This window comes from Takifugu rubripes, unplaced genomic scaffold, assembly GCF_901000725.2.
Source record: "Takifugu rubripes unplaced genomic scaffold, fTakRub1.2, whole genome shotgun sequence".
Lineage (NCBI taxonomy): Eukaryota > Metazoa > Chordata > Actinopteri > Tetraodontiformes > Tetraodontidae > Takifugu > Takifugu rubripes.
This window is the reverse complement of record NW_021821628.1, coordinates 3,717-28,446: the sequence shown is the minus strand read 5'-3', so window position 1 is coordinate 28,446 and position 24,730 is coordinate 3,717. Positions and strand designations below refer to the sequence as shown.

Below are 24,730 nucleotides of genomic sequence, written 5' to 3'. Positions count from 1 at the left end.
CTCCACCACGATAAGGTGGCAGCCCAGGGAGGGGCAATAGTAAACAAAAAGAACAATTTTGTGTAATTATAATACAATATTATATGTCCCTGTTACATTCACCCCCCTAGAATTACACAAAATACCAAAAGCACATAAAGCTGGCTGCTAAAAAAAAAATATCCGCAAGACAGTTTCCTATTTAAAGAATAAAAGGCAATAAGTGGTGCCCTTTACACCACAAAATAGCGACCATTTACAATGTGCATGGGAGTGTTAGATATAGGTAGCATGTAGCCCAACAAAATCACAAGTTCCGGCACTAATCAATCAAAAGAGGGGAGGCCACAAAATTCAAATAGTTACAATAGGAGAACGAACTTTCTCAGTGCCAAACAAAGACTCTACCTGAGTCATAGATTCAATCAATCTACAGACTGGCTTAACAAGCCTACCAAATCGTGTGGTAAGGTTGTGACCCAAATCAGAAAAGTCATCAGAAAGTTTGTGTACCTCATCACAAGGGACCAAGGGGGGACCAGCAAACTCTGTGGGACAGTCACAGGACATCACATCAGGTTCCATTCCCTCATTGGGTGACTGCTGTTGGACCCAGGATGCTGTGCGGTCAACACTAGACTCACTCAAACTTGGAATGGCACTGGGCCGGGAGGATTCAACTTCCCTACCCCCCACTGATACTCCAGGTTCCTCTGGGACAACATCAACACCAACGGCAGACTGAGCCTTTGTCACGTCCAGCGAAACATCCAGCGGCAAGAAGTTGACCTGAAGCAGTAAGTTGCGATGCACAGTTTTTTCATTACCTGCTTGGTCTCGGATTTTGTATATGTGGAGGTCTGGCTTAGAAGCAACAACATCATAACAACTGCCTCCCACTTGTCAGACAGCTTCCTTTTTCCTTTAACTCCTTTATTTGCCAACAGTACTCTGTCCCCAACAGAAAGAGGCAAGCCCCTGACCCGCTTATTGTACTGGTCCGACTGGTGGTTCTGTTCAACAGCGCTGTTTCCTTGAGCCAAGATCATGGCGGACCGAAGATCTTCCCTAAGTGACTTGACATAGGTATTGTAATCGCATACAGAGTCATCATGGAGAACGTTCATGAAGAGGAGATCGATTGGTAACCGGGGAACCCTCCCAAACATCAGATAAAAGGGCGCAAAGCCTGTTGTTTCATGAGCTGTGCAATTATATACAAATGTCAAAGACTGGATCATCTGCGGCCACCTCTGCTTCGTCCTTGGGGGCAAAGATCTCAACATGTTCCCCAACGTTCTGTTAAACCGCTCAGTGATGCCATTGCCCATGGGGTGGTACGGTGTGGTATGAGATTTGATGATGCCACCCATTTCTAGCAACTCTGCCACCAACTCACTCTCAAAGGTAGCACCTTGGTCGGAATGGATACGCTGAGGAAAGCCATAAATGCAGAAGAATCCATCCCAAAGCTTCTTAGCCACATTCTTTGCAGTTTGGTCGCGGCAAGGGAATGCATGTGCCAATTTAGTAAAATGGTCAGTGACAACAAGGACATCAACCGATTTATTGTTGTTGTCCTCCGCAGACCAAAAGTCAATGCAGACCAACTCCAGTGGCACACTGGTCTTTATGTTCTCCAGTGGGGCTCTGGCGGATGGTTCTGGAGTCTTACTGAGAACACACCGTGGACATTGTCTTACATAGTTGCGGACATCCTTTTCCATCTCATACCAAAAGAACCGCTGACGTGCCAGTGACAAAGTGCGTGGCTGCCCTTGGTGACCTGCGTTGTCATGGATGCCAGAGAGCACAGATGACTTGAGGGACTCTGGAACAACAAACTGGAAGCGCTTGTGCCTGGTCAAAGGGTCCTTAGTGACGCGATACAGAATTCCTTCAATAACTGCCAGCCTTTCCCATTGCTTCAAAATTCTTAGGACCTGCTGATTTTCATGGGCACGCTCACGTCTGGAAGGCCTGATTTTCCGGTTCACAAAGAAGGCAACCCTGGAAACAACAACATCACTCTCCTGGTGGGACTGGAGCTCATGTTTGGACAACGCTGACGACAGGCAAGGCTCAGGACCAACAAGCGCACTTAAATGGTCAGCCAAAGAAACAGCACGATGTCTGGACGCGACCTCCCAGTCATTGGAGGCTGACAGGACGGTGGAGACTTCGTCCTCAGACATGGAGACATTGACTGCAGTAGAAAAAGCAGGACCGACCAATGACTGAGGTTGGCAGGTCAGATGAAAAGCATCCTGCACGGACTCCTCCCTCACTTCACAAGCCTGTTTCAACAGATCAATGTAAGGCTCAGAAAGGAGACGCTCGGCTAACGGTTTGACAAAAGGCCGTCGACTAAGGGCATCCGCAACAACGTTCAGCCTGCCAGGGACATACTTAATGTCAAAGTTGTACGGAGCCAGTTTGGAGACCCACCGCTGTTCACAGGCGTCCAGTTTCGGCTTGGTCAAGATGTACGTGAGCGGGTTATTATCAGTCCAGACTGTGAACTGATGGCCTTTGAGTAGAGGTAAGATCTTAAGACCGAGCCCGAGTCCGAGTCCGAGCCCGACCCAACCCGAAATTCGGGTCGGGCTTAAAATGCGTAAAATGTCAATCAACTTCTCTCTCGCTGACTTTTTTTTAATAAATATTTGTTTATAAAAATATACACTAAAACGATGTGTGGATACTAAACTAAGGAATACTTATTATAAATAAATAATTTGGATAAAACAGAGAAGGCGCTGTAAGGTAATTGCTATATAACTACTACTAAACAGGAAGTGTAGAGCCAGAGCACGCTTTGGGAAACGTGCGCAAAGCCGCTTTGCATACGTTTTGCCAAAACGTTAGTATGTCGTGAATGTAATCTTCCCTCCGCATCCGCAAGTTTACATCTATTTTGACCATCCCAGATATGGAGCAGCAAGAGGTCAAGGATAAACTTAAGACAGGAGAACTGAAAAGGCAAACACGCACCGCTGGTAAGAGTGAAGTGTGGAAAAGCTTCAAATTGATCGTAAAAAATGATACAGAAGCTTCTGTTGGCTTCGCTGAATGTGGTCAATGCGGTGCTTTGCTTTCATATGAGAGCAAAAAGACTGGCACCTCGACGCTGAGCAGGCACTTAAACAACTGTACTCGCAAAATTGATGATCATCAAACATCTATATTATCATTTATCCCAAAGACCGCCCCTCTTCGCGCTAAGCAGGCCATTACAGACAAGTGCGTGGACTTTTGCTGTCAGGACCTTAGACCATTTTCAGTAGTCAGTGGCGAAGGTTTTAAAAGTCTGGCCCAAGAATTGATCAATATTGGGTCAACTTTTGGGCGCGTACCTGTCGACTCGGTCCTCCCCCATTACACCACAGTGTCAAAAGCATGCGCCGAGAAGGCTGAGGTAAAAAGGAACTTTTTAATTGAGCGGGTAAAGAAAGCTCTAGCAGGTGGCTGTGACGTTGCCATGAGTACCGATATGTGGACGGACGATTACAGAAGGATGAGTTATATTGCAATAACTTGTCACTTTACTGAAACGGACTTCAGGTTGGTTGGAAAAACCCTCACCACTGCTGTATTTCCAGTAGAAGACGCCAAAACGGGGAAGAACATAAGAAGAGAACTGGTCCGGCTTCTGGTGAATAGATTTGGTTTGGAACCTTCATCTTTATCCAGAATAGTGTGGGTTACAGATCAGGGCAGTAACATCGTGAAAGCTTTGGAGCCTTACAAGCGCCTCTCGTGCCTTGACCACGTGATCAACACTGTACTTCGGCATGGCCTGGACAAGGACGCACTGTCTGCAGACGCGCCGGACATTGGAGAAACAATTACTGCAGCCAAGAGTGTTGTCCGTTTCATCAAGCAATCTGGTTTGGCAGCACAACTATCAAAAACAGTGCTTCAGATGGGTGAAACAAGATTCAGCACGGTTCACTTGACGCTCAAGTCTGTGCGAGAGATATATAATGAGTTGTACGAGAAGCTACAGTCACGCGCAGAAGAGGTTCGCATGGATAACATTGCGCCGGATCTGTTAGATTTTTTGATCTCCTTTCTAGAGCCTTTCTATGCAGCACAACGAGAACTGGAAGGAGATAAATATACCACACTGAATCTAGTTTGCCTCTGGAATGAGAAGTTAAAAAAGCACTGTCAACCCATTTCTACGGATAACCCTCAGCAGGCGTTTTTGCGCCAAAGGCATTCTGAACTTTTAAAACAATAAGTCAAAATACATATGTTGCACAAAGTTGCACTGTTCCTGTGGCCTAACTTCAACAAACTCAAAATGATGACACCGACAGAGGTGTCAGAGGTGCATGCACATGTCCGCACACTCCTGGAAGAAGAAGATGAAGGAGGAGAAGCCACCGCTACAACTTTGGAAAACGAGGAGGACGAGGCGCACACCAGCACCCTTTCTCCACCTGCAGCAAAACGAAAAAGGACTTCTTTTTTCGGTGAATGGGAAAACGAGGATGATGACGATGATGTTCCTGTTCAAGATGAGGTTAACCTGTACATTAGTCAAAAGCATGCCATGGCTGATGACCGAGATTTGCTTGGCTGGTGGAGAATAAACTCCAGTATATACCCTAAACTTGCCAAGTTAGCAAGATCCGTGTTGTGCATACCCGCAAGCAGCAGCAGCAGTGAGCGTGTTTTTAGTGCAGCTGGCCGCACGATAGATCAGCGGAGAACTTCACTGAAACCTGGTACAGTGGACGCAATCTTGTTCTTACATGACGACCACAAAATATAAACAACGTAAGTAATATACTGTTGTTCAAATCATCATTTTAATTATTGTCTGAGGCTTTAATTATTTCCCTTATTTCACAGGAATAAAGACCAGGACACAAGACCGCAATTTGCAGACTATAGTCAAGGCCAGGCAGCAGCTCAAACGCTTTAATTGTATTTATGTTTTGCACATTTTGGAACGTTTATTTGTTTGTTCATGTTTGAAATTTTTTGTATTTTTATTTAAACATGATAGTGTTTTCGTGTTTTTCTCCTTGTTTGACTTATTCGTGATTATTAGTAGGCTTATTTTTACGCATTTACGCACTGTTTGGCTCTTTATTTTTTAATAATCTAAACAAATTATTTTTGTTCTTATTTATTCAAATTAGTAATGTTGTATTTTATTTAGCTTGCTTATTTATATATTATGTTAGATTACTCTTTACAGCAGGTCTGTTCTTATGTTAGTGGGATTTTCTTTATTCTAAAAGCGTGTTCCTGAAAATGTTCCTATTTATTTTGTTTCAATGCTTCTTAAAGCAGGTTGTTTTTTGTGTGTTCCAATGCAAATCATTAAAATAAAGAATGTTATTCTTTATTAATTTATCTAGTATATTTATGTGGATTTATTGTATTTCTGTATTCTTGCTCTTCGATCATTTCATTAGCTTTTCCATTTTCAGACCAAATTAAAGATAGAGAAAATTAAAGCTTTTATTTTAAATTTCGTTGAAACAAAACTATAGAAATAACAATTTCATATATCTTTTACCATTTATTTGATTTGCGTTATTCTATTTAAAGCCTAGTGGGCTGCAGTATTTCTCCGCGTAATTAAGCGAGTGCGCATCAAGATTTCTCTTTCACTCTCTTTGTCTGGCCTCTTATTCTGTGTTCCATTCATTTATCATGATCATAAAAATATGTAGATTATTTTAACCTTAAAAGATCTTGCGTTTTTTCTGCCCAAAATACTATGGGATAAATTTAAATTTCGGGTTTGCTTCGGGCTCGGGCCTGCAAATCAAGTAAATTGGTCGGGCTTGGGCTGGGTCGGGCTTTAATGCCCGCGGGCCTGGGTCGGGTCGGGCTGGATTTTTTAGGCCCGATCTTACCTCTACCTTTGAGCCAATGACTGAACTTGTCACAAGCTGCCCACTTGAGAGCCAGAAACTCAAGTCTGTGAGCAGGGTACTTAGCCTGGCTGCGGCTTAGGGACTTGCTAGCAAACGCAACCGGTCTTGCCCTCTCCTCACCTGCCGGCACCTGAGAAAGAACAGCTCCAAGCCCGTCAGTGGAAGCATCAGTGGAGAGGATAAAAGGTCTATCAAAATCCGGGTGAGCCAGAACCACACAATCGAGGAGCGCAGTTTTTAGTTGTTCAAAGGCTCCATCACACTCAGGGGACCAATCCTGAGGTGTTAACTGTCTGTATGTTCCAGGTTTACATCGGCCCTGACCACCTTTAGTCCTCCGCTTCTGGCCAGCTGTTAAGGCATAGAGAGGCTTGGCAATACGGGAACATGCAGGAATGAAATGCTGATAAAACAGGACCATTCCGAGAAAAGATCTGACCTTCTGCTGGGACGGAGTACAGCCATCAGATTCCATCAAGTCCTCCCTCCTAAACCCAGAGATGGCGCTCACCTTCTCCTGATCCACAGAAACACCGTCAGCGCTCACAACATGACCCAGAAATTTAACTGACCTTCTGAGAAAATGACACTTCTTCTGAGAAAGCTTCAAGTTACTAGATCTCAACCGGGAGAAGACAACACTGAGGCGGCTTAAAGACTCCTCTACAGAAGGTGCAAACACCAACAAGTCATCAAGGTAACACAGAAGGTTTGAGAAGTTGAGGTCACCGAATATGCTAAGCATCATCCGCATAAAGGAGGCTGGACTGTTGCAGAGGCCCTGGGGCAGGCGGTTGTATTCATAAAGGCCAAGAGGTGTAGTAAAGGCTGTGTAATGCCTGTCAGACTGATGGAGAGGGATGTTGTAGAACCCTGAGGTCAGATCCATAGTGCTGAAGAAGGCGTTACCCCCAAGGGCAGCAAGGCAGTCCGACTGGTGTGGCAGTGGATGGGCGTCTTTCACAGACCTAGCATTAAGCCAACGAAAGTCAGTACATATTCGCAAATCCCCTGACTTCTTCCACACCAACACCAGGGGAGAGGCATATTCACTGATGGATTTGCTGATTATGCCCCTCATTTCCATTTCAGACAGAACTTCTCTCAACTTCTGATAATGAGCAGGTGGAACTCTGCGGAACGGCAGCCGAAAGGGACGGTCGTCAGCAAGGTGAATCCGATGAACAAACTCCTTTGCCTCCCCACAATCCAGACCATCTCTAGAGAACACATCCTGAAAGGCCAACAACAGATCGGCAAGCCTGCCCTTCCACTCATCTGACACTTCACAGCCCCCCATGTCAATGTCACCGAGACCACAATCCTTCAACAGCTGCACAGGGTCACTTGGGCCACTCTGGTGGCCAGTGAGAACAGGCGATGAACCCAACTGGGTTTTACAAAGACCCTGGGCAACAGGAAAGTCTTCCATGGCAACACAGGGGAACACGTCAGCTAGCTTTGCATTACGCCGTAAAGTAACAGCAGTCTGTGTGGGATTGAGGATCTTCATGGGGACCCAGCGATCACCCCACATTGGCGCAACAATTCGACCAACCATGATGTTCTTGGGTGTAGAGCGTGCGGATGTAGGCTCTACAATGACTGTGCTGCCAGGGGACACAGGAGCAGATGCTGGCAGCTTCCCCCAAACAATGTATTCCTTCTGGGGAAGCAACGTCACAGCCTGTTGTAATCTCACTGTTCCCACCTTATCAGGAACCTCTGGGCCCAACCACCGGGAAGAGCAACTCAGTAACTGGAGAAACAGCTCACAGTCAGGATCGGATGTACGTGAGGATAGCATCTCCCAATATTTCTCCTCAGATTTCATCTTCTGGACAACAGGACGGATCACATTAGTGCCAACAATAAACTCATCCCTCTGCCCAGGCACCAGAAACGTTGGCACCACAAACTTCCAGCCATAAATCTCAATGTCCAAATCATAGATACATTTAGGTTGAGTAACAAGACCACCACAACCAATGAGAACCACCTGCTCGGGGACAGGTTGTGGAATTAAGACAACACCAGCCGCTCTTAACTTGGCCTCTGCTGATTCACTAAGCGTACATGACATGCTTCCTGAATCTAGCATCCCTCTCAAAGACATTCGATTGCTCACTGACACAGGAGTATAAAACAGTTCACTAGCTCCCTCAATTCTTTGAGACCCAACCACAATGACAGTCTTGTCTTCAGAGTAGCAACAGTCAACATACACAGAGTGAGGATCAGGAGGATTGGTGAGGGTATCTATAACACTGCCCATGCTGCCCCTCTTATCACACAGGCCAACTAGTTTAAATTACCAGTAGATGGAGCAGTGGCTGACGGGAGCCTGGTCTTCTGTGCACATTCATTTCTCATATGACCAGGTCCAAAACAGTTAAGACATAGTCTGTGCAACCTACAGTGTGAATGAGTGGTGTGTTCGCTAGAACCACAAACCTGGCACGCTCTGCCTTGGGGACGCTGAGGAAATTGACCGCGACCTGCCCTCTGCCCGCTATTAGTCACCGAGGCAGTGCACAGGGAAAGAACCTTGTCAAACATAGCCACCATTTGCTGAGTCACAGGTTCTGGTGTGGCGCTGGCTGAAGTGTGTGGCTGGCCTCCTGATCCTGACAGCGGCTGTGGGGACTCATAAGTGGCTTTGGGTGGACAAAAGGGAATCAGTTCAGCAGAGTCCTGAAGATCGCAGGAATAAACAGGAGCTTGAGCCGACAAGGCATTGGTCACCAAGTGCGTATTAGCCGCAACACCTTTCATCTGTCCCACATGACTGTCCAAGCGGCGCTGGACCTCGGCAGCTGTCCACTCTTCAGGGGGCTTAATTTGAAATGACAGAGAAAGAGCAGGGTCAGGACAATGACTTATGAACATCATCACAACCTCAGCGGTGGGGTCGTCCACATGTTTCCCACGCCTCCTGAGGCACTCATCCACAGCATCAATAGACTTATTAAGACGAATCCAATAGTCCATGGCATCCTCACCACTCCTTGGTATTGTGCTATAAAAGTCTCTCATTGGCATGTTGGAGCATGTGACTGCACTGAAGTTTCGTTTTAGGATGTCAAATACAGCAGTAATCAACCCACCCTCACTCAGGTCAGGGCGGCAGCGGAGTGACACCTTAACCACATCCCGAGCTTTGCCTGTCAATCGGGACATGATCAGTTCATATTTCTGCTCAGATGTCTCACAGCTTGTTCTGGACAGGTAACACTTCATCATCCCCTCCCACTCTTGAATGGAAAATGTATCAGTGTGGTTGCCCCTGAAGAACGGTGGGGCTTTGGCTTCAGACTGCACCACTACTTTGAGCTGTGAAGCCTCCAGGCGACTGGGGGACACACTGTCAGTAGCAGGCAGCTGGGTGTGGCAGGGCTGATGTTTGTGCATTGTATTCAGACTGTTTGCGATACTATCCCCAATTTGTTTTGCCAAATCAGTTATTATGCCACTGAGCGCATCATGTGTGACAACACGTGTGGGTTCTGAGTGTGCACTAGCAATAGGTGTAGAAGTGGCAATCGGTGGGCTTAACATAGTGTTATTACTAACAGGGTGTACCTTATCAACACCAGCATTCAAAACCATGCCTCTACCAATACAAGGTGGATTAGGGTTAAACATCTTGTTGTTTCTTTTTTCAAAAATAAAAGCAAATTCACCTCACGCAGTCATGTAATACAATAAGACAGTCATTAAACCCTAACTCCGCACTGCAAGCCCAAAACCTGGCAGACAGTCCTGAGAGCAGCACTCCTCGGCGATGCGGTGACGTCACAAGACCACAGCGCGCCGAAGGTGAAGAGCGGAGAAGCCGAGGGCGCGGCAGGAGCCCGGGGGACGAAAAGACTGGCGATGAATGGCGATGGCACGGGTCAAACGGCACCAAGTGTGACCGGTGTATGTCTGCGTTGTGTTATTTTTGTGGTTGTGGTGCGTAGAGTAGCCACGGGACACAGTTGAACTTTTGGAGGCACTCTCCGTTTAATCTGGACAAAATAAACAGCAAAATTAACATGTGCCGCTATTTGCTGATCCAGCCCAAACTCTTCCCAACACGAGAATTGCAAAAGGGCAAGAAAAACATACCTGGTCAAAAATAAAACAGCAAAATTAACATGTGCTGCTATTTGCTGATCCAGCCCAAACTACAAGGAAGACAACATGGAGTTAGCACCATCGCACCTGTTCACATCAATAAAACACTACATTGGAGCAACATCAGAGCTCAATATAAACTTGACTAGAACTGTAGTGTTATAAGAGTGACAACTTAAGACAAAATAATAACAAAAAGACAATTAAAACAAGGGATTACAAAAGATGACTGACCTCTTCCCAACACGAGAATTGCAAAAGGGAAGAGGGAGTCGCGACCCTCGAATTTATACAGGTGCACCAAGGGGGACACACGAAGAAGAAATAAAATACAGACGAAGTGGCTGGAGGACCAAGACAGCACAGTAAAACAAACACCAGGTATGTTCAACAATAGTAAACAAAAAGAACAATTTTGTGTAATTATAATACAATATTATATGTCCCTGTTACAGTTATACACCATGACTTTCTGCAGTCTATGTAATGTCTTTTATGCATGTGTGAGAGAACTTTTCCTGCTGATCGCACAATAAAGTGCAGAGAAAAGTCAGCAGGTGAGGCAGGCAGTACTCTGGCTCACCTCAAGGGGGCGTACGCAGGTTGGCAGGTGCTTTCTTGCTGCAGCGCTGGCTCATTTTAATAGGCAAACTTTATTAAAATTTATTGAAGCACCAGAATTTAAAGTTTGAAAAATAACAAAAATTCAATTCGTGCTGCAAACATTTCTGCACTTTAATTTGTTTACAGTTTATATGAATTTCTTAAAACACAAGGTGGGTGCTCTATCCATAGCTATAAAAGAAAGTTCTTTATAGGACAAATATGTTCCTGTCTATATGTTTGTGTTGGTTTGTGAGTGTAATTGAAAGAGGAATGCTGATGGGATATGAAGCATTATCAGTAGTTGTATGCTGTTGGAGAAATAAGATGCTTTTTTCAGTTCTTACAATTATAAATCTGACTCTTGAGGAGTCAGTGCCTCACCAGCCATGAACCTCACCGCACGTGACTGCTTATAACTTATAAGGTTACTTCCTCGTAAATCCGTAAACTCCACGTCCCTTCCTCAGAGTGGCATCATTACCAAAATATGGAAACATTTCACAAAAAATTAAAGATCAAGATTTTGAACTTCAGAGTGTTAAAAGAAAAGCAATTTTGGTGATTCAAAAAAATGGATTTATTAAAACTGAAATGAAACATTTAGAGGAAATCTTCCACCCATACTCTGAAATGTACGTCGGTAATGTTGGAGCAGCTCACCTGACAGTTCACCTGAGTTTGTAGCAACTTTGTGACGGCACATTTTACATACTTGACGTGACGCTTTTGTGTTTTTCTTCAGCACAAAGTTCAGCATTCTGCCGGTAACCCGTTAAGCTGATTGGCTGTGTCTCAGGCTCTCAGGGCGCAATCACCCTGTTAAAGACAGCAGGTAAAAATTCCTTCCTGTACAAACCAGACACCTGGATGTTTCCAACAGAAGACAGCTGTCTAACCTGTCGCACTGGTTTGCTTAATGTGGGTTTATATCGAAGAGGTATGCACCCAGGATCTGTGTGCCAAACTGAAATCAGAACAAATAGAAATCTGTGTGTGGGGAACAAAATAAGAAAACAGAGAAAAAAGAGCCGCAGTTGACCTTTGCTGATCCTTGCCCACCTCTCTCCTATCTTCTCTCCAACCCAGAGTTGACAAGAAGAAGACCTGGGATCTTTGACAGCCAGCGTGCCGCCCACACCTACACACTATTGTACTTATGTGTTAAGCAGATGTAAATTGTGCAGCAGGGTGTGACTACGTGGAAACGGGGAGCCAGGCATCGAGCAGAGGGTGTCACCATGCTGGAGTTGTTCAGCGAGGAAAATAAAACTGCACTGACAACATAACTGGCTTAGTGGTGTGGGCATTTGGAACTGGCTGTTACAAGGTCGAATGTGCTTTAAACTATACTGATGTATGTCAGTCAGTCTGCTCTCTTTTATTCTTGGAGTTCAACTTAATTCAGTTTTTTTATTCACACAAAGGAAAGGCAGTGGTGTCATCCCCCCGTCGTCTAACACACCAGAACGCTTGCTTGGTCTTTTCTTCTCCCTCAGCGCCGCAAAAAAAACTTGCTAATTTGTATATCCAGTGTAGCACGACCCAGTTATGAGTCGAGTTTTCCGTGTGTGTGTGTGATAATACCGAATGACCACAGCGCAGGAGTTAGTCTACTTTTTAAACTTACATTTGTATCCCTTTTGGCCTGAGGTGGGATTCCTTTATTGTAAAATATGCCAAGTACTTCATTAAAAGGAGATTCTATTCAAAACTGCCCATTCAAAGAGTCCCAATGTGGTTGTTTTTGTGTGTGTGTGTGTGTGTGTGTGTGTGTGCGTGTGTGTGTGTGTGTGCCTGGTTGTGAGACCATGTACGGCATCAGCTTTTCCCTTTTCTCTCTCATTTTCTCTCCTTTATTTTATGTGGCACCAGCAGCTGTGCATGCTGGCAGATGTGCCCAGATGTTGCCCTGTGATGGAGACACCTGAGTGGAACGCGCTCATTTGATGCAACACAGCAGCACTGGCGTCACATTCTGTCCTTCAGTAAATGTGTGGATGCCAAAAAAAATACTCTGATCAAAGTCAATGTACTGATTCAACTTTTCTACTCAAGTAAAAGTAAGAAAGTAAAGCCTCTGAGATGATTAAGCTAAATAAGTAACAAGGATTGATTGATTGATTGATTGATTGATTGATTGATTGATTGATTGATTGATTGATTGATTGATTGATTGATTGATTGATTGATTGAGAAACAACACATCCTCTGATCATCTCAAAAAAGACTAAAGTTCAGACAGAATAATCCAGCTTGGAGCTGCCAACAGCCCTTAAAGAGTCTTCTTGACCTCAGCCACAAATGTGGATCGTCTTGCTTCTCCACATGCTTTGAGGCCATGAAGTGCAGCCCTGAAGCGTTTGGACATCCCACCTTTGTGTGGGTTTATCACAGTATTAGTCAAAACAAGATTTAGTGCCTTTTAATCCCTGTCTTATTTTATAAAGCAATGGGTTTGCTTGGTGTCAACACTCATTGCTGGACCTGTGAGGAGATCAAATACCTTCTGCTTTATTTCAAATATTTCTTACAAAGATCTCCGTCTCTGCGGACTCAGTGTTTCAAGCGTCTAAAGATGGCTGAGGGGAGCTTTCAAAAGGTTTGTGCCTGTGGTCTTCCAGTTTCTCCATTGTAGGTCCTTCTAGTGGCGTGGGCATTTGTAAATGAGGCTGCCTTACCGGACCGGTGTTAACGGGTCTTTGGGCGTTTTCAGAGTTGTGTGTGTGGTTCTGCTACTGTGTTGGTATTTTTCTCAACCTGCATCGCATCGGTCCAGTTCGAAGAAGAAGGACTGGATTGGACTGAATTAGCATCTGTTGGATTGCAATAGCTCTCGTGTGTCACTGCCAATCCGTGTGTTCTTTGAATGAAGACTTCAAGATGAATAATGCCAATTTCAAAATGTATTTAACAATAGAACCAATTCAAGATACAAATATTACAGAGCCCTGGGACATTTCATAACCCTACAATAACAGAGTCAATTGCCAGGGCATGAAGTCTGACAACCTAACTATCCCTTGGCCCAGTCTTTCATAGAAACACATATGTAAATTATTGATGCTAATTCAGTCCAATCCAGTCCTTCTTCTTGGATGACCTCGTCTTCTTCTTCCAGGCCCATTGGATGCTTACACAGTCCTTGTTCTCCGTTGTCTCCCAAATGGCCAGTTCAAAGTTCACCTTCTTGCAGAGGAACCTATCAACACCAGTAAACTATTCTGTCACGTTTTACGATGGGGGTTTAACACTTTCCGTCTGACTGTCTCCTCCTGCCTCCAACTGTCTAAACAACATTCATGTCAAGGAAGGGTCAACTGACTTGATCTTTATTCCACTTACTAAACATTCTACCATTCCTAACTTCTAAAGTGCTTCTAACGGAAAACAGAAACATATGGTACAACACATGATAATAAAATAAAGACAATTCTCTTCACATCAATACTTTACATATGGGTTTCTATGAAAGACTGGGTCGAGGGATAGTTAGGTTGTCAGACTTCATGCCCTGGCAATTGACTCTGTTATTGTAGGGTTATGAACCGACCCGGAGCACTGTAATATTTGTATCTTGAATTGGCTCTATTTGTGAAATACATTTTTAAAAAGTCTTCATTCAGAGAACAGGCGGATTGGCAGTGGCGCATGTCATATATCAATCCAACAATGAACATGCCCGGAAAATCTGTTTGACAGAATGTCATGCAATGTCATGTTGCACTTGTCTGCACCTGCAACTACAGAATATTGTTGTGTTGCTCATTATGTCCTTTTTTTAAAACACACAAACACACACACACACACACGCTAGTGACTCCTCACAACGCTCTTCGAGTTTCTTTCGAGTGACGTCATGTGGCTGGGCTGCCCGAGCCACAAAGGGGCGGGGCTTCGCTCAGGCGTTACGGCAGCGCGCATCGAAGGACAGGTGAGGGAGAGGCTGGCGGCCCCAAAACTGAGGTAAAGTTCTTTATCCCTGTCGAAGTTTAACGCTTAGTTTTATTAAAATGGCTTTGGGAGGCGGCTCGAGCCCGCAGCATGGATGTGTTTTCCGGTGGCTAAAGCGACTATTCCTGTTTCTAGGGTCCATCATGACCGTCCTCAGCACGGGCGTGTTGCGAAATCTGACGCTGGTGATCCTCATCCTGTCCGCACTCACGGTTCTGTTATTAATGTACTTCAAGTCGTCCCCCTTACCCAAATGTCATCCTTACCCGGTCGAGTGGTCAGAGACTGAGAAGTCGGGGAACGCGTCGGCAAAGACCCGCCAGAAAAAACCCGTGTTGCTCGTCTGGTTCTGGCCCGAGAACAAAAAGTTCGATCTGCAGGATTGCAAGACGCTCCTGGGGATTGGCGACTGCCAGCTGTCGGATGATAAATCGTTGGCCTCCGAAGTGGACGGGGTTTTGATATATCACAAAGCAATCAGCCAGGACCTGTCCAACCTGCCCACCTCCCGCACCAGAACTCAGAGGTGGATCTGGTTCAACCCAGACCCCCCCTTGGTCTCCCAGCAGATCCCGGGCATAAAAGCGCTTTTCAATCTGACCATGACTTACAGGAAGGACGCCGACATCCAGGTACGGTGGAAGGTCTCCGCCAGGAAAACCCCGGAAAAAGGCTTCACGCCTCCTCCGAAGCGGCGTTTGGTCTGCTGGATCGTGGACAGCAAAGAGATGACCAACACCTTCAATCAGACCTACAACGCCTACGTGGACCTCCTCAAGCACATCGCGGTGGACCTCATCGACAAGATGGAGGGCGAGGACTACCTGTCCACCATCAAAAGCTGCAAGTTCTACCTGTCCTTGGAGAGCTCCATTCACAGAGATTACATCACCGAGAAGTTCACCACGCCTCTGGCCCTCGGGACCGTCCCGGTGGCCCTGGGCCCCCCGAGGAGAAACTACGAGAGTTTTGTCCCGGGTTCTTCCTTCATTCACGTGAACGATTTTGCCGATTCCGCTGCCCTGGCCGCGCACCTCCAGAGCCTCGACCAGGACGAGGAGGCCTACCTGAGATACTTCGACTGGCGGAAGTTTTACACCATCGGGACCCCGTTTGCTGACGAAAAGTACCGGTTCCTGCACCCCATCTGCCAGGCCTGCCACCACCTGAGCGTGAGCAGGGTCTTCAGATACGTCCCTGACCTGTACAAGTGGTTTTTAGTGGCGACGTAAACACGCGCACGCATGCACACACACACACACACACACACACACACACACACACAGACACGTGTGTAGCTGCACTTAAGAAGAAATTTTTACTAAATTAAAAAAACCACCACATTCTCTTTCCCACTCTCACTTCATAATGAGGCCCGGCTCTGACCCAGGACTGTTGATAGGAACGTTTTCCTCTTTCCTGAGCCTGTTGGGGGGGGGGGGGGGTTAATTGTCTGCTTTTGTGTTTATGCATTCATTCTGGCCCTATAAAGAAGGTTTTGCTGGTTTTTCTATTTAGCTCTGTGGTGGGTAGATTCTCAGGTTTAGGTGGGTAGATTCTCAGGTTTAGGTGGGTAGATTCTCAGGTTTAGGTGGGTAGATTCTCAGGTTTAGGTGGGTAGATTCTCAGGTTAAGGTGGGTAGATTCTCAGGTTAAGGTGGGTAGATTCTCAGGTTAAGGTGGGTAGATTCCCAGGTTAAGGTGCCACTAAACAGCTACTTTGCGTTACAGATTGAAATGTTCTATAATGATTTTGCTGCATACAGGCGTTGGATATTTTGCCCTTCACTCCAGCTGTGCAGGGTGTGTATATTATTTTTGGTAGTTTGAAATATAAGTGGGATATGTTATGTTGGTGATGTATAAGTGGTGGCATGTGTTTGACCCTGACTCCTCATGATTAACACACAATTAAATAATAACACACAATTATTTTTTTGTGTACTCAATAGAAAATCTGTTTTGTTGTGTTTCTTTGCAACTAGGTCATTAAAAAGAGTTAAATAGAAGAAACAAATGGATTGATTTTTTTTTTTTAGTAATTATTCGTGCATTTTAGGTTCAGAACGACAAAAATTTCAGCTTTAAATTCCGTTTGTTGTTGTTGCTGCTGCTCCTCATATATTCATCCAAAATCGGCAACTTTAATCATCACAGCTATGATCCGTGTAAGTACGTCCTGCTGTGTTTCTTTCATTGAATGTTCTTATTCAGTTATCATCTGGCAGCTGACTGTTGAATGACACATTTTGCAAAGATAAGTTGTCTGCTCGGCCTCCGGTGCCTCGTGTCTTAATCTGAAGATGCTGGAAGTCCGAAGCCTGGAGAGGTACAGTGGCCGGTGAGCGTTCAGGTACCTTGGGGACCGGAGGCGGTGCAGCCAGTTGACTGATTTTTGGGTTTTGATTCACAACAAGGTTTTTGTTCTGTGGATCTTCTTTATTTTTGACTCATTGGCTGCATGAAATACATGAAATACAAGAACTAGAGACAATTTATAATTTGAAATAAGTAAAACCATGGTGGTGATAAGACACGAGCTTAGAGGGGGTTCAGTGATAAAAGAACAGTACACCACTGACTTTCACATGTTGTGATCTTTCTGTTAAGAAGCCGAAGGCAGCAAATGGAACCCTGGATTCACATTTTGGGTCCTAAGAGAGTGAAAAGCCCCAAATGTATACAAACGCCCTCGTCCTTTAGCATACATCGTATCAAAGTACCATCAAAAACCTTCCAAGACTGCAGCTGTGATTAGGTGGAGCAGGTACCAACACGGTCATCTAGCAGTCAGTCAACTTTTACTGGATCAACAAGTTTGCCTGACTTATTGTGAGCAGTCTTTGTCAGTGTTCATATAGGATTGGGTGTTGGCATGTATGCATAGCCGGGCTGCAGAGTCGACACATGAGCAGGATGAGCCAAACTAATGCAAACATTTCTATTTCTTGAGTATTTGTTTGGCAGACACCATGTTATTGAACTTGACGCATCCAGTAGAGGGCAAGTCTGCCCTCTACTGGATGCGTGCGGTGCTCACAGTCAAGGGTCCGCCTGGGTTTATGTGGTGCGTTTTCAGTGTTTTCTCTCTCGTTTACAGGCTTTAGGCCGAGCGAAACGCCATCATTGTGTTTTCAGCATGCTTTCCTGCCAGACAGCAACTGTGACAATTACAGTTATGTCATGGAAAACCTTTTTCTGTAAGTAGACGCCACATGGAGCAGTATCCTCCAACAACGTTCATTTGGTCTGTTTTTGCCAGTTGTGTTTTTCTTTGTTTCTTTGGTGTCAGACACCAAAAGTGTCCAAGAGTGAAGCTCAATAGTAAACAGATTGAGCTCAACGGGGGCATGGAATTATGTTACAGTGACACAAACGGCTGTTTTCAAATTGTGAGCAGAGAGAGTGTGATTTACCCTGGTTTATGCAGGTACGTCATAAACACCTTGGAGTTAATGGTGGCAGAAGATTATATGATTGTGTACCTGAATGGCGCCCACACCACGCAGGAGACTACCAGGATTTTCATGGATGAAAAAGTGCTATCAGATGATTGATCGAAGGTAATATTCACACATGCTGCCATCAAGGCCTGTTCTTCTGCATTCCTCTTTGCTACTAAGAGGCAGCAGTCAGGCTCTGAACGTAAACAACATTTATGTTTTTCTGGGACGATTGTGTGTTTTATGTTTGTTTTAATTCTTCTTTGATTCTCCTCTTTTCCCGCAGGCTGAAGAAAAACCTTAAAATGTTCATCATTGTCCATCCTTCCTGGTTTATACGGACTTTGCTGGGGATCACAAGGCCCTTCATAAGGTTCCAGCCAGCTTTTTTAACTTTTAACGTTCCTTATAACCACTGACGTGCGGTCATGCTGACCAAAGAAAGAACAAGTGTACATAAATAAATATTATTATTTTCCACTGATATGTGTTAAAAATGCATTTGGAGTATGACTACACATTTCTGCCATTTTATTGAGTAAAAATTGCTGAATTTGAGTTTTTTCCGATCAAATCCAGGGCAGAAACCGCGGGTGAGGCAGGGGCGAATTGTGCCTCACGTCTGACTGCATGATCCAATACAAACTGGGTTGCATGAGGTGTGCCAGTTTTTGTTCCTCAGCATATCGCTAATATGAACTTTACAGAAATAGTCGTTATACACCATGACTTTCTGCAGTCTATGTAATGTCTTTATGCATGTGTGAGAGAACTTTTCCTGCTGATCGCACAATAAAGTGCAGAGAAAAGTCAGCAGGTGAGGCAGGCAGTACTCTGGCTCACCTCAAGGGGGCGTACGCAGGTTGGCAGGTGCTTTCTTGCTGCAGCGCTGGCTCATTTTAATAGGCAAACTTTATTAAAATTTATTGAAGCACCAGAATTTAAAGTTTGAAAAATAACAAATTAAATTCGTGCTGCAAACATTTCTGCACTTTAGTTTGTTTACAGTTTATATGAATTTCTTAAAACACAAGGTGGGTGCTCTATCCATAGCTATAAAAGAAAGTTCTTTATAGGACAAATATGTTCCTGTCTATATGTTTGTGTTGGTTTGTGAGTGTAATTGAAAGAGGAATGCTGATGGGATATGAAGCATTATCAGTAGTTGTATGCTGTTGGAAAAATGGTGAAATAAGATGCTTTTTTCAGTTCTTACAATCATAAATCTGACTCTTGAGGAGTCAGTGCCTCACCAGCCATGAACCTCACCGCACGTGACTGCTTATAACTTATAAGGTTTACTTCCTCGTAAATCCGTAAACTCCACGTCCCTTCCTCAGAGTGGCAATCATTACCAAAATATGGAAACATTTCACAAGAAAATAAAGATCAAGATTTTGAACTTCAGAGTGTTAAAGAAAGCAATTTTGGTGATTCAAAAAATGGATTTATTAAAACTGAAATGAAACATTTAGAGGAAATGTTCCACCCATACTCTGAAATGTACGTCGGTAATGTTGGAGCAGCTCACCTGACAGTTCACCTGAGTTTGTAGCAACTTTGTGACGGCACATTTTACATACGTGACGTGACGCTTTTGTGTTTTTCTTCAGCACAAAGTTCAGCAGTAAGATCAAATATGTGAACAGCCTCCAGGAGCTGGGACGGATCATTCCGATGGAGTATGTCAACATTCCAGCCAGCATCATCCGGTCAGTCAGTCTGTGTTTGCTATAAAGACAGAATGAAACATGTATGCTATGACAACAAACCGCTGTCATTTATTTTACAACAGAGTGAAAGGTGTCACATCAGAGCAGCATTAAAGCTTGTTTGAGAAGCAGGTGTAGATGGAGCTGCCTTCCAAATCTGTCGCTCCGATTTAAAGCACAAAGTTCAGCACAAATTTAATTTCAAATGTAATTATTTGCATTCTGCCGGTAACCCGTTAAGCTGATTGGCTGTGTCTCAGGCTCTCAGGGCGCAATCACCCTGTTAAATACAGCAGGTAAAAATTCCTTCCTGTACAAACCAGACACCTGGATGTTTCCCACAGAAGAAGCTGTCTAACCTGTCCGCACTGGTTTGCTTAATGTGGGTTTATATCGAAGAGGTATGCACCCAGGATCTGTGTGCCAAACTGAAATCAGAACAAATACAAATCTGTGTGTGGGGAACAAAATGAGAAAACAGAGAAAAAAGAGCCGCAGTTGACCTTTGCTGATCCTTGCCCACCTCTCTCCTATCTTCTCTCCAACCCAGAGTTGACAAGAAGAGAACCTGGGATCTTTGACAGCCAGCGTGCCGCCCACACCTACACACTATTGTACTTATGTGTTAAGCAGATGTAAATTGTGCAGCAAGGTGTGACTACGTGGAAACGGGGAGCCAGGCATCGAGCAGAGGGTGTCACCATGCTGGAGTTTTGGTCTTTTCTTCTCCCTCAGCGCCGCAAAAAAAAACTTGCTAATTTGTATATCCAGTGTAGCACGACCCAGTTATGAGTTGAGTTTTCCGTGTGTGTGTGTGTGTGATAATACCGAATGACCACAGCGCAGGAGTTAGTCTACTTTTTAAACTTACATTTGTATCCCTTTTGGCCTGAGGTGGGATTCCTTTATTGTAAAATATGCCCAAGTACTTCATTAAAAGGAGATTCTATTCAAAACTGCCCATTCAAAGAGTCCCAATGTGGTTGTTTTTGTGTGTGTGTGTGTGTGTGTGTGTGTGTGTGTGTGTGTGTGTGTGGTGTGTGCGTGTGTGTGTGTGTGTGCCTGGTTGTGAGACCATGTACGGCATCAGCTTTTCCCTTTTCTCTCTCATTTTCTCTCCTTTATTTTATGTGGCACCAGCAGCTGTGCATGCTGGCAGATGTGCCCAGATGTTGCCCTGTGATGGAGACACCTGAGTGGAACGCGCTCATTTGATGCAACACAGCAGCACTGGCGTCACATTCTGTCCTTCAGTAAATGTGTGGATGCCAAAAAAAATACTCTGATCAAAGTCAATGTACTGATTCAACTTTTCTACTCAAGTAAAAGTAAGAAAGTAAAGCCTCTGAGATGATTAAGCTAAATAAGTAACAAGGATTGATTGATTGATTGATTGATTGATTGATTGATTGATTGAGAAACTGGATTGATTGCTGGACCTGTGAGGAGATCAAATACCTTCTGCTTTATTTCAAATATTTCTTACAAAGATCTCCGTCTCTGCGGACTCAGTGTTTCAAGCGTCTAAAGATGGCTGAGGGGAGCTTTCAAAAGGTTTGTGCCTGTGGTCTTCCAGTTTCTCCATTGTAGATCCTTTTCGTGGCGTTTGTAAATGAGGCTGCCTTACCGGGACCGGTGTTCACGGGCCTTTGGGCGTTTTCAGAGTTGTGTGTGTGGTTCTGCTACTGTTTTGGTATTTTCTCAACCTGCATTGCATCGGTCCATTACCCCCACCCCCACCACCCCCCCCCCCCCCCCCCCCCAGGCACATCTCAGAGCTAACTGAGTCTCCGTTCTGTTCTGTTTTTATTTTTGTTTCTTTTCCTCTTTCTTCTTCCTGCTTGGCTTGTTCTTGCCACCCTTTACATTGCGCTATCACAGATCGTGGGAGAGTGTTGTACTTGGTTTTGCTTCTCCTGTCTGTCCTCATTGTTGGTTATGGTGCTGGTCCGGTTCTAAAGAGTTCTGACCACTGGAAGTCGGTGTGCTGAGGTCCAGAGGGGGTACTCCTCTTGAGTGGGTTTGTGATCTGGATGCTACTTTCTTCTCTGTGGTGAAGGTTCATGTCCAGGAATGCTTTGATGCGGTTGGTTCTTGTTCGTGGGTGAATTGTGTGTTGTCCGTGCTGTCTGTGGGTGGTGAGGGGGTTCCTGGTTTGTCCAGACTTTTCTATTTCTAGTGATCCTCTACCTGATGCCTCAAGAGTGTTGGTCTGTATCGTGCAGGTGAAACCTGCATTATTACAGCTATAATTGCATTATTGCAGCTATTGTTTGCAGCTATAACAGATCCATGTGGAAGGAGCGACCACAGACGCCACGTTTATAACCTCACAGCCCTGCGGCACCCATTATTTAGTAAGTGTAGATGGTGCCGCCTCAGGGCATATTCAGAAAAAGGTAAGATGGCTGTCTGGTGTTGATTAACTTGCTTCACCAAACACAACCCGGAAAACCTGTTTGACAGTATGTCATGCAGGTCATGTTGCACCTGTCTGAAATGCAATGACAGGATGCTGTTGTGTTGCTCATTATTTTTAAAAACACACACACACGCTACTGACTCCTCATAACGCAATTCTGTTTTCTAGTCTGAGAATAAAGTATCTAACGTGCACTATTGTAACAGTGTGCGAACAATGACTTTTCTTCAAGTTTCTTCGAGTGACGTCATGTGGCTGGGCTGCCCGAGCCACAAAGGGGCGGGGCTTCGCTCAGGCGTTACGGCAGCGCGCATCGAAGGACAGGTGAGGAAGAGGCTGGCGGCCCCAAAACGGAGGTAAAGTTCTTTATCCTGTCGAAGTTTTAACGCTTAGTTTTATTAAAATGGGCTTTGGGGAGGCGGCTCGAGGCCGCAGCATGGATGTGTTTCCGGTGGCTAAAGCGACTATTCCTGTTTCTAGGGTCCATCATGACCGTCCTCAGCACGGGCGTGTTGCGAAATCTGACGCTGGTGATCCTCATCCTGTCCGCACTCACGGTTCTGTTATTAATGTACTTCAAGTCGTCCCCCTTACCCAAATGTCATCCTTACCCGGTCGAGTGGTCAGAGATTGAGAAGTCGGGGAACGCGTCGGCAAAGACCCGCCGGAAAAAACCCGTGTTGCTCGTCTGGTTCTGGCCCGAGAACAAAAAGTTCGATCTGCAGGATTGCAAGACGCTCCTGGGGATTGGCGACTGCCAGCTGTCGGATGATAAATCGTTGGCCTCCGAAGTGGACGGGGTTTTGTTATATCACAAAGCAATCAGCCAGGACCTGTCCAACCTGCCCACCTCCCGCACCAGAACTCAGAGGTGGATCTGGTTCAACCCAGACCCCCCTTGGTCTCCCAGCAGATCCCGGGCATACAAGCGCTTTTCAATCTGACCATGACTTACAGGAAGGACGCCGACATCCAGGTACGGTGGAAGGTCTCCGCCAGGAAAACCCCGGAAAAAGGCTTCACGCCTCCTCCGAAGCGGCGTTTGGTCTGCTGGATCGTGGACAGCAAAGAGATGACCAACACCTTCAATCAGACCTACAACGCCTACGTGGACCTCCTCAAGCACATCGCGGTGGACCTCATCGACAAGATGGAGGGCGAGGACTACCTGTCCACCATCCAAAAGCTGCAAGTTCTACCTGTCCTTGGAGAGCTCCATTCACAGAGATTACATCACCGAGAAGTTCACACACGCCTCTGGCCCTCGGGACCGTCCCGGTGGCCCTGGGCCCCCCGAGGAGAAACTACGAGAGTTTTGTCCCGGGTTCTTCCTTCATTCACGTGAACGATTTTGCCGATTCCGCTGCCCTGGCCGCGCACCTCCAGAGCCTCGACCAGGACGAGGAGGCCTACCTGAGATTCTACTTCGACTGGCGGAAGTTTTACACCATCGGGACCCCGTTTGCTGACGAAAAGTACCGGGTTCCTGCACCCCATCTGCCAGGCCTGCCACCACCTGAGCGTGAGCAGGGTCTTCAGATACGTCCCTGACCTGTACAAGTGGTTTTTAGTGGCGACGTAAACACGCGCACGCACAACACACACACACACACACACACACACGTGTGTAGCTGCACTTAAGAAGAATATTTTGTTTTTTACTAAATTAAAAAAAACACCACATTCTCTTCCCCTCTCTCACTTCATAATGAGGGCCCGGCTCTGACCCAGGACTGTTGATAGGAACGTTTTCCTCTTTCCTGAGCCTGTTGGGGGGGGGGTTTCATTGTCTGCTTTGTGTTTATATGCATTCATTCTGGCCCTATGAAGAAGGTTTTGCTGGTTTTTGTTTTTCTATTTAGGCTCTGTGGTTTGATGCAAATGTTCCCGACTGTTCGTGAACAGTCCAGTCCCACTGTATCAGTGACCAAGTGAAGTACAGGTTTAGCTGGGTAGATTCTCAGGTTTAGGTGGGTAGATTCTCAGGTTTAGGTGGGTAGATTCTCAGGTTTAGCTGCGTAAGATTCTCAGGTTAGGTGGGTAGATTCTCAGGTTTAGCTGCGTAGATTCTCAGGTTTAGGTGTGTAGATTCTCAGGTAGCTGGGTAGATTCTCAGGTTTAGGTGGGTAGATTCTCAGGTTTAGGTGGGTAGATCTCAGGTTTAGGTGGGTAGATTCTCAGGTTTAGGTGGGTAGATTCTCAGGTTTAGGTGGGTAGATTCTCAGGTTAGGTGGGTAGATTCTCAGGTTTAGGTGGGTAGATTCTCAGGTAGGTGGGTAGATTCTCAGGTTTAGGTGGTAGATTCTCAGGTTAGGTTGGGGTAGATGGCTAAAATGGCGCTGTCTCAGGCGGCAGCCAGTAGTAGCAGCTCCCTAAAACATGGCTAAAATGGCGGCTGTCTCAGGCGGCAGCCAGTAGTAGCAGCTCCCTAAAACTTAATTGTTCTTTTTAAACTTTCGTAGTGTTTTCTATACTTGTTTACATCTTTTCTATTTGGATTTTCTTCTTTCTTTCCATTTTCAACTGGAGTATTCAGACACCATGTTTGGAGGCTCGAATACTTTTTTCTGCTGTTTTGCGGTGCTTGGGTTATTC

At 45.3% G+C, this 24,730-nt stretch overlaps 3 protein-coding genes, 1 long non-coding RNA gene and 1 pseudogene across 5 annotated transcripts; 4 read left to right on the top strand and 1 right to left on the bottom strand.

Moving 5' to 3' along the window:
* Positions 1-2,306: 2,306 nt before the first annotated feature.
* LOC115248254 (uncharacterized) lies at positions 2,307-10,251 on the bottom strand. The gene is made up of 5 exons (XM_029831850.1): positions 10,236-10,251; positions 8,651-9,892; positions 6,322-8,576; positions 5,868-6,233; positions 2,307-2,509 (listed from the first exon to the last, which is right to left on the bottom strand). Exons 3-4 carry the CDS (start codon positions 8,155-8,157, stop codon positions 6,168-6,170), a joined length of 1,902 nt encoding a protein of 633 aa, XP_029687710.1. The 5' UTR covers positions 8,158-8,576; positions 8,651-9,892; positions 10,236-10,251; the 3' UTR covers positions 2,307-2,509; positions 5,868-6,167.
* A 1,041-nt stretch (positions 10,252-11,292) lies between these two features.
* LOC115248256 (uncharacterized) lies at positions 11,293-12,331 on the top strand. Its single transcript, XR_003887190.1, has 2 exons — positions 11,293-11,439; positions 11,694-12,331. It is a non-coding gene; the product is annotated as an uncharacterized lncRNA (long non-coding RNA).
* Positions 12,332-14,471: 2,140 nt separating this feature from the next.
* Positions 14,472-24,193, top strand: LOC101074839 (alpha-(1,3)-fucosyltransferase 9). 2 transcript variants are annotated; one of them, XR_003887189.1, is made up of 3 exons: positions 14,472-14,570; positions 14,694-16,253; positions 24,167-24,193. XR_003887189.1 is itself a non-coding variant. In XM_003979525.3 (2 exons), exon 2 carries the CDS (start codon positions 14,702-14,704, stop codon positions 15,788-15,790), a length of 1,089 nt encoding a protein of 362 aa, XP_003979574.2. In that variant the 5' UTR covers positions 14,472-14,570; positions 14,694-14,701; the 3' UTR covers positions 15,791-16,321. The 2 variants fall into 2 exon arrangements, 1 of the variants encoding a protein (XP_003979574.2); XM_003979525.3 differs by lacking the exon at positions 24,167-24,193 and having other exon boundaries at positions 14,694-16,321.
* On the top strand, positions 18,048-20,294 carry LOC115248253 (protein prune homolog 2-like). The gene is made up of 4 exons (XM_029831849.1): positions 18,048-18,121; positions 18,288-18,374; positions 19,615-19,713; positions 20,264-20,294. Exons 1-4 carry the CDS (start codon positions 18,048-18,050, stop codon positions 20,292-20,294), a joined length of 291 nt encoding a protein of 96 aa, XP_029687709.1.
* Positions 22,441-23,751, top strand: LOC115248255 (alpha-(1,3)-fucosyltransferase 9-like; annotated as a pseudogene).
* Positions 24,194-24,730: the final 537 nt, after the last annotated feature.

Coding starts and splice junctions, on each gene's coding strand:
- LOC101074839 (XM_003979525.3), top strand. CDS start 14,702: ATGACCGTCCTCAGCACGGGCGTGTTGCGAAATCTGACGCTGGTGATC.
- LOC115248254 (XM_029831850.1), bottom strand. CDS start 8,157: ATGGGCAGTGTTATAGATACCCTCACCAATCCTCCTGATCCTCACTCT. Junction 6,234..6,321: donor GTACTCCGTCCCAGCAGAAG/GTCAGATCTTTT, acceptor ATGCCTTAACAG/CTGGCCAGAAGCGGAGGACT.
- LOC115248253 (XM_029831849.1), top strand. CDS start 18,048: ATGGCGCCCACACCACGCAGGAGACTACCAGGATTTTCATGGATGAAA. Junction 18,122..18,287: donor TATCAGATGATTGATCGAAG/GTAATATTCACA, acceptor CTTTTCCCGCAG/GCTGAAGAAAAACCTTAAAA. Junction 19,714..20,263: donor ATTCCAGCCAGCATCATCCG/GTCAGTCAGTCT, acceptor TCTCCAACCCAG/AGTTGACAAGAAGAGAACCT.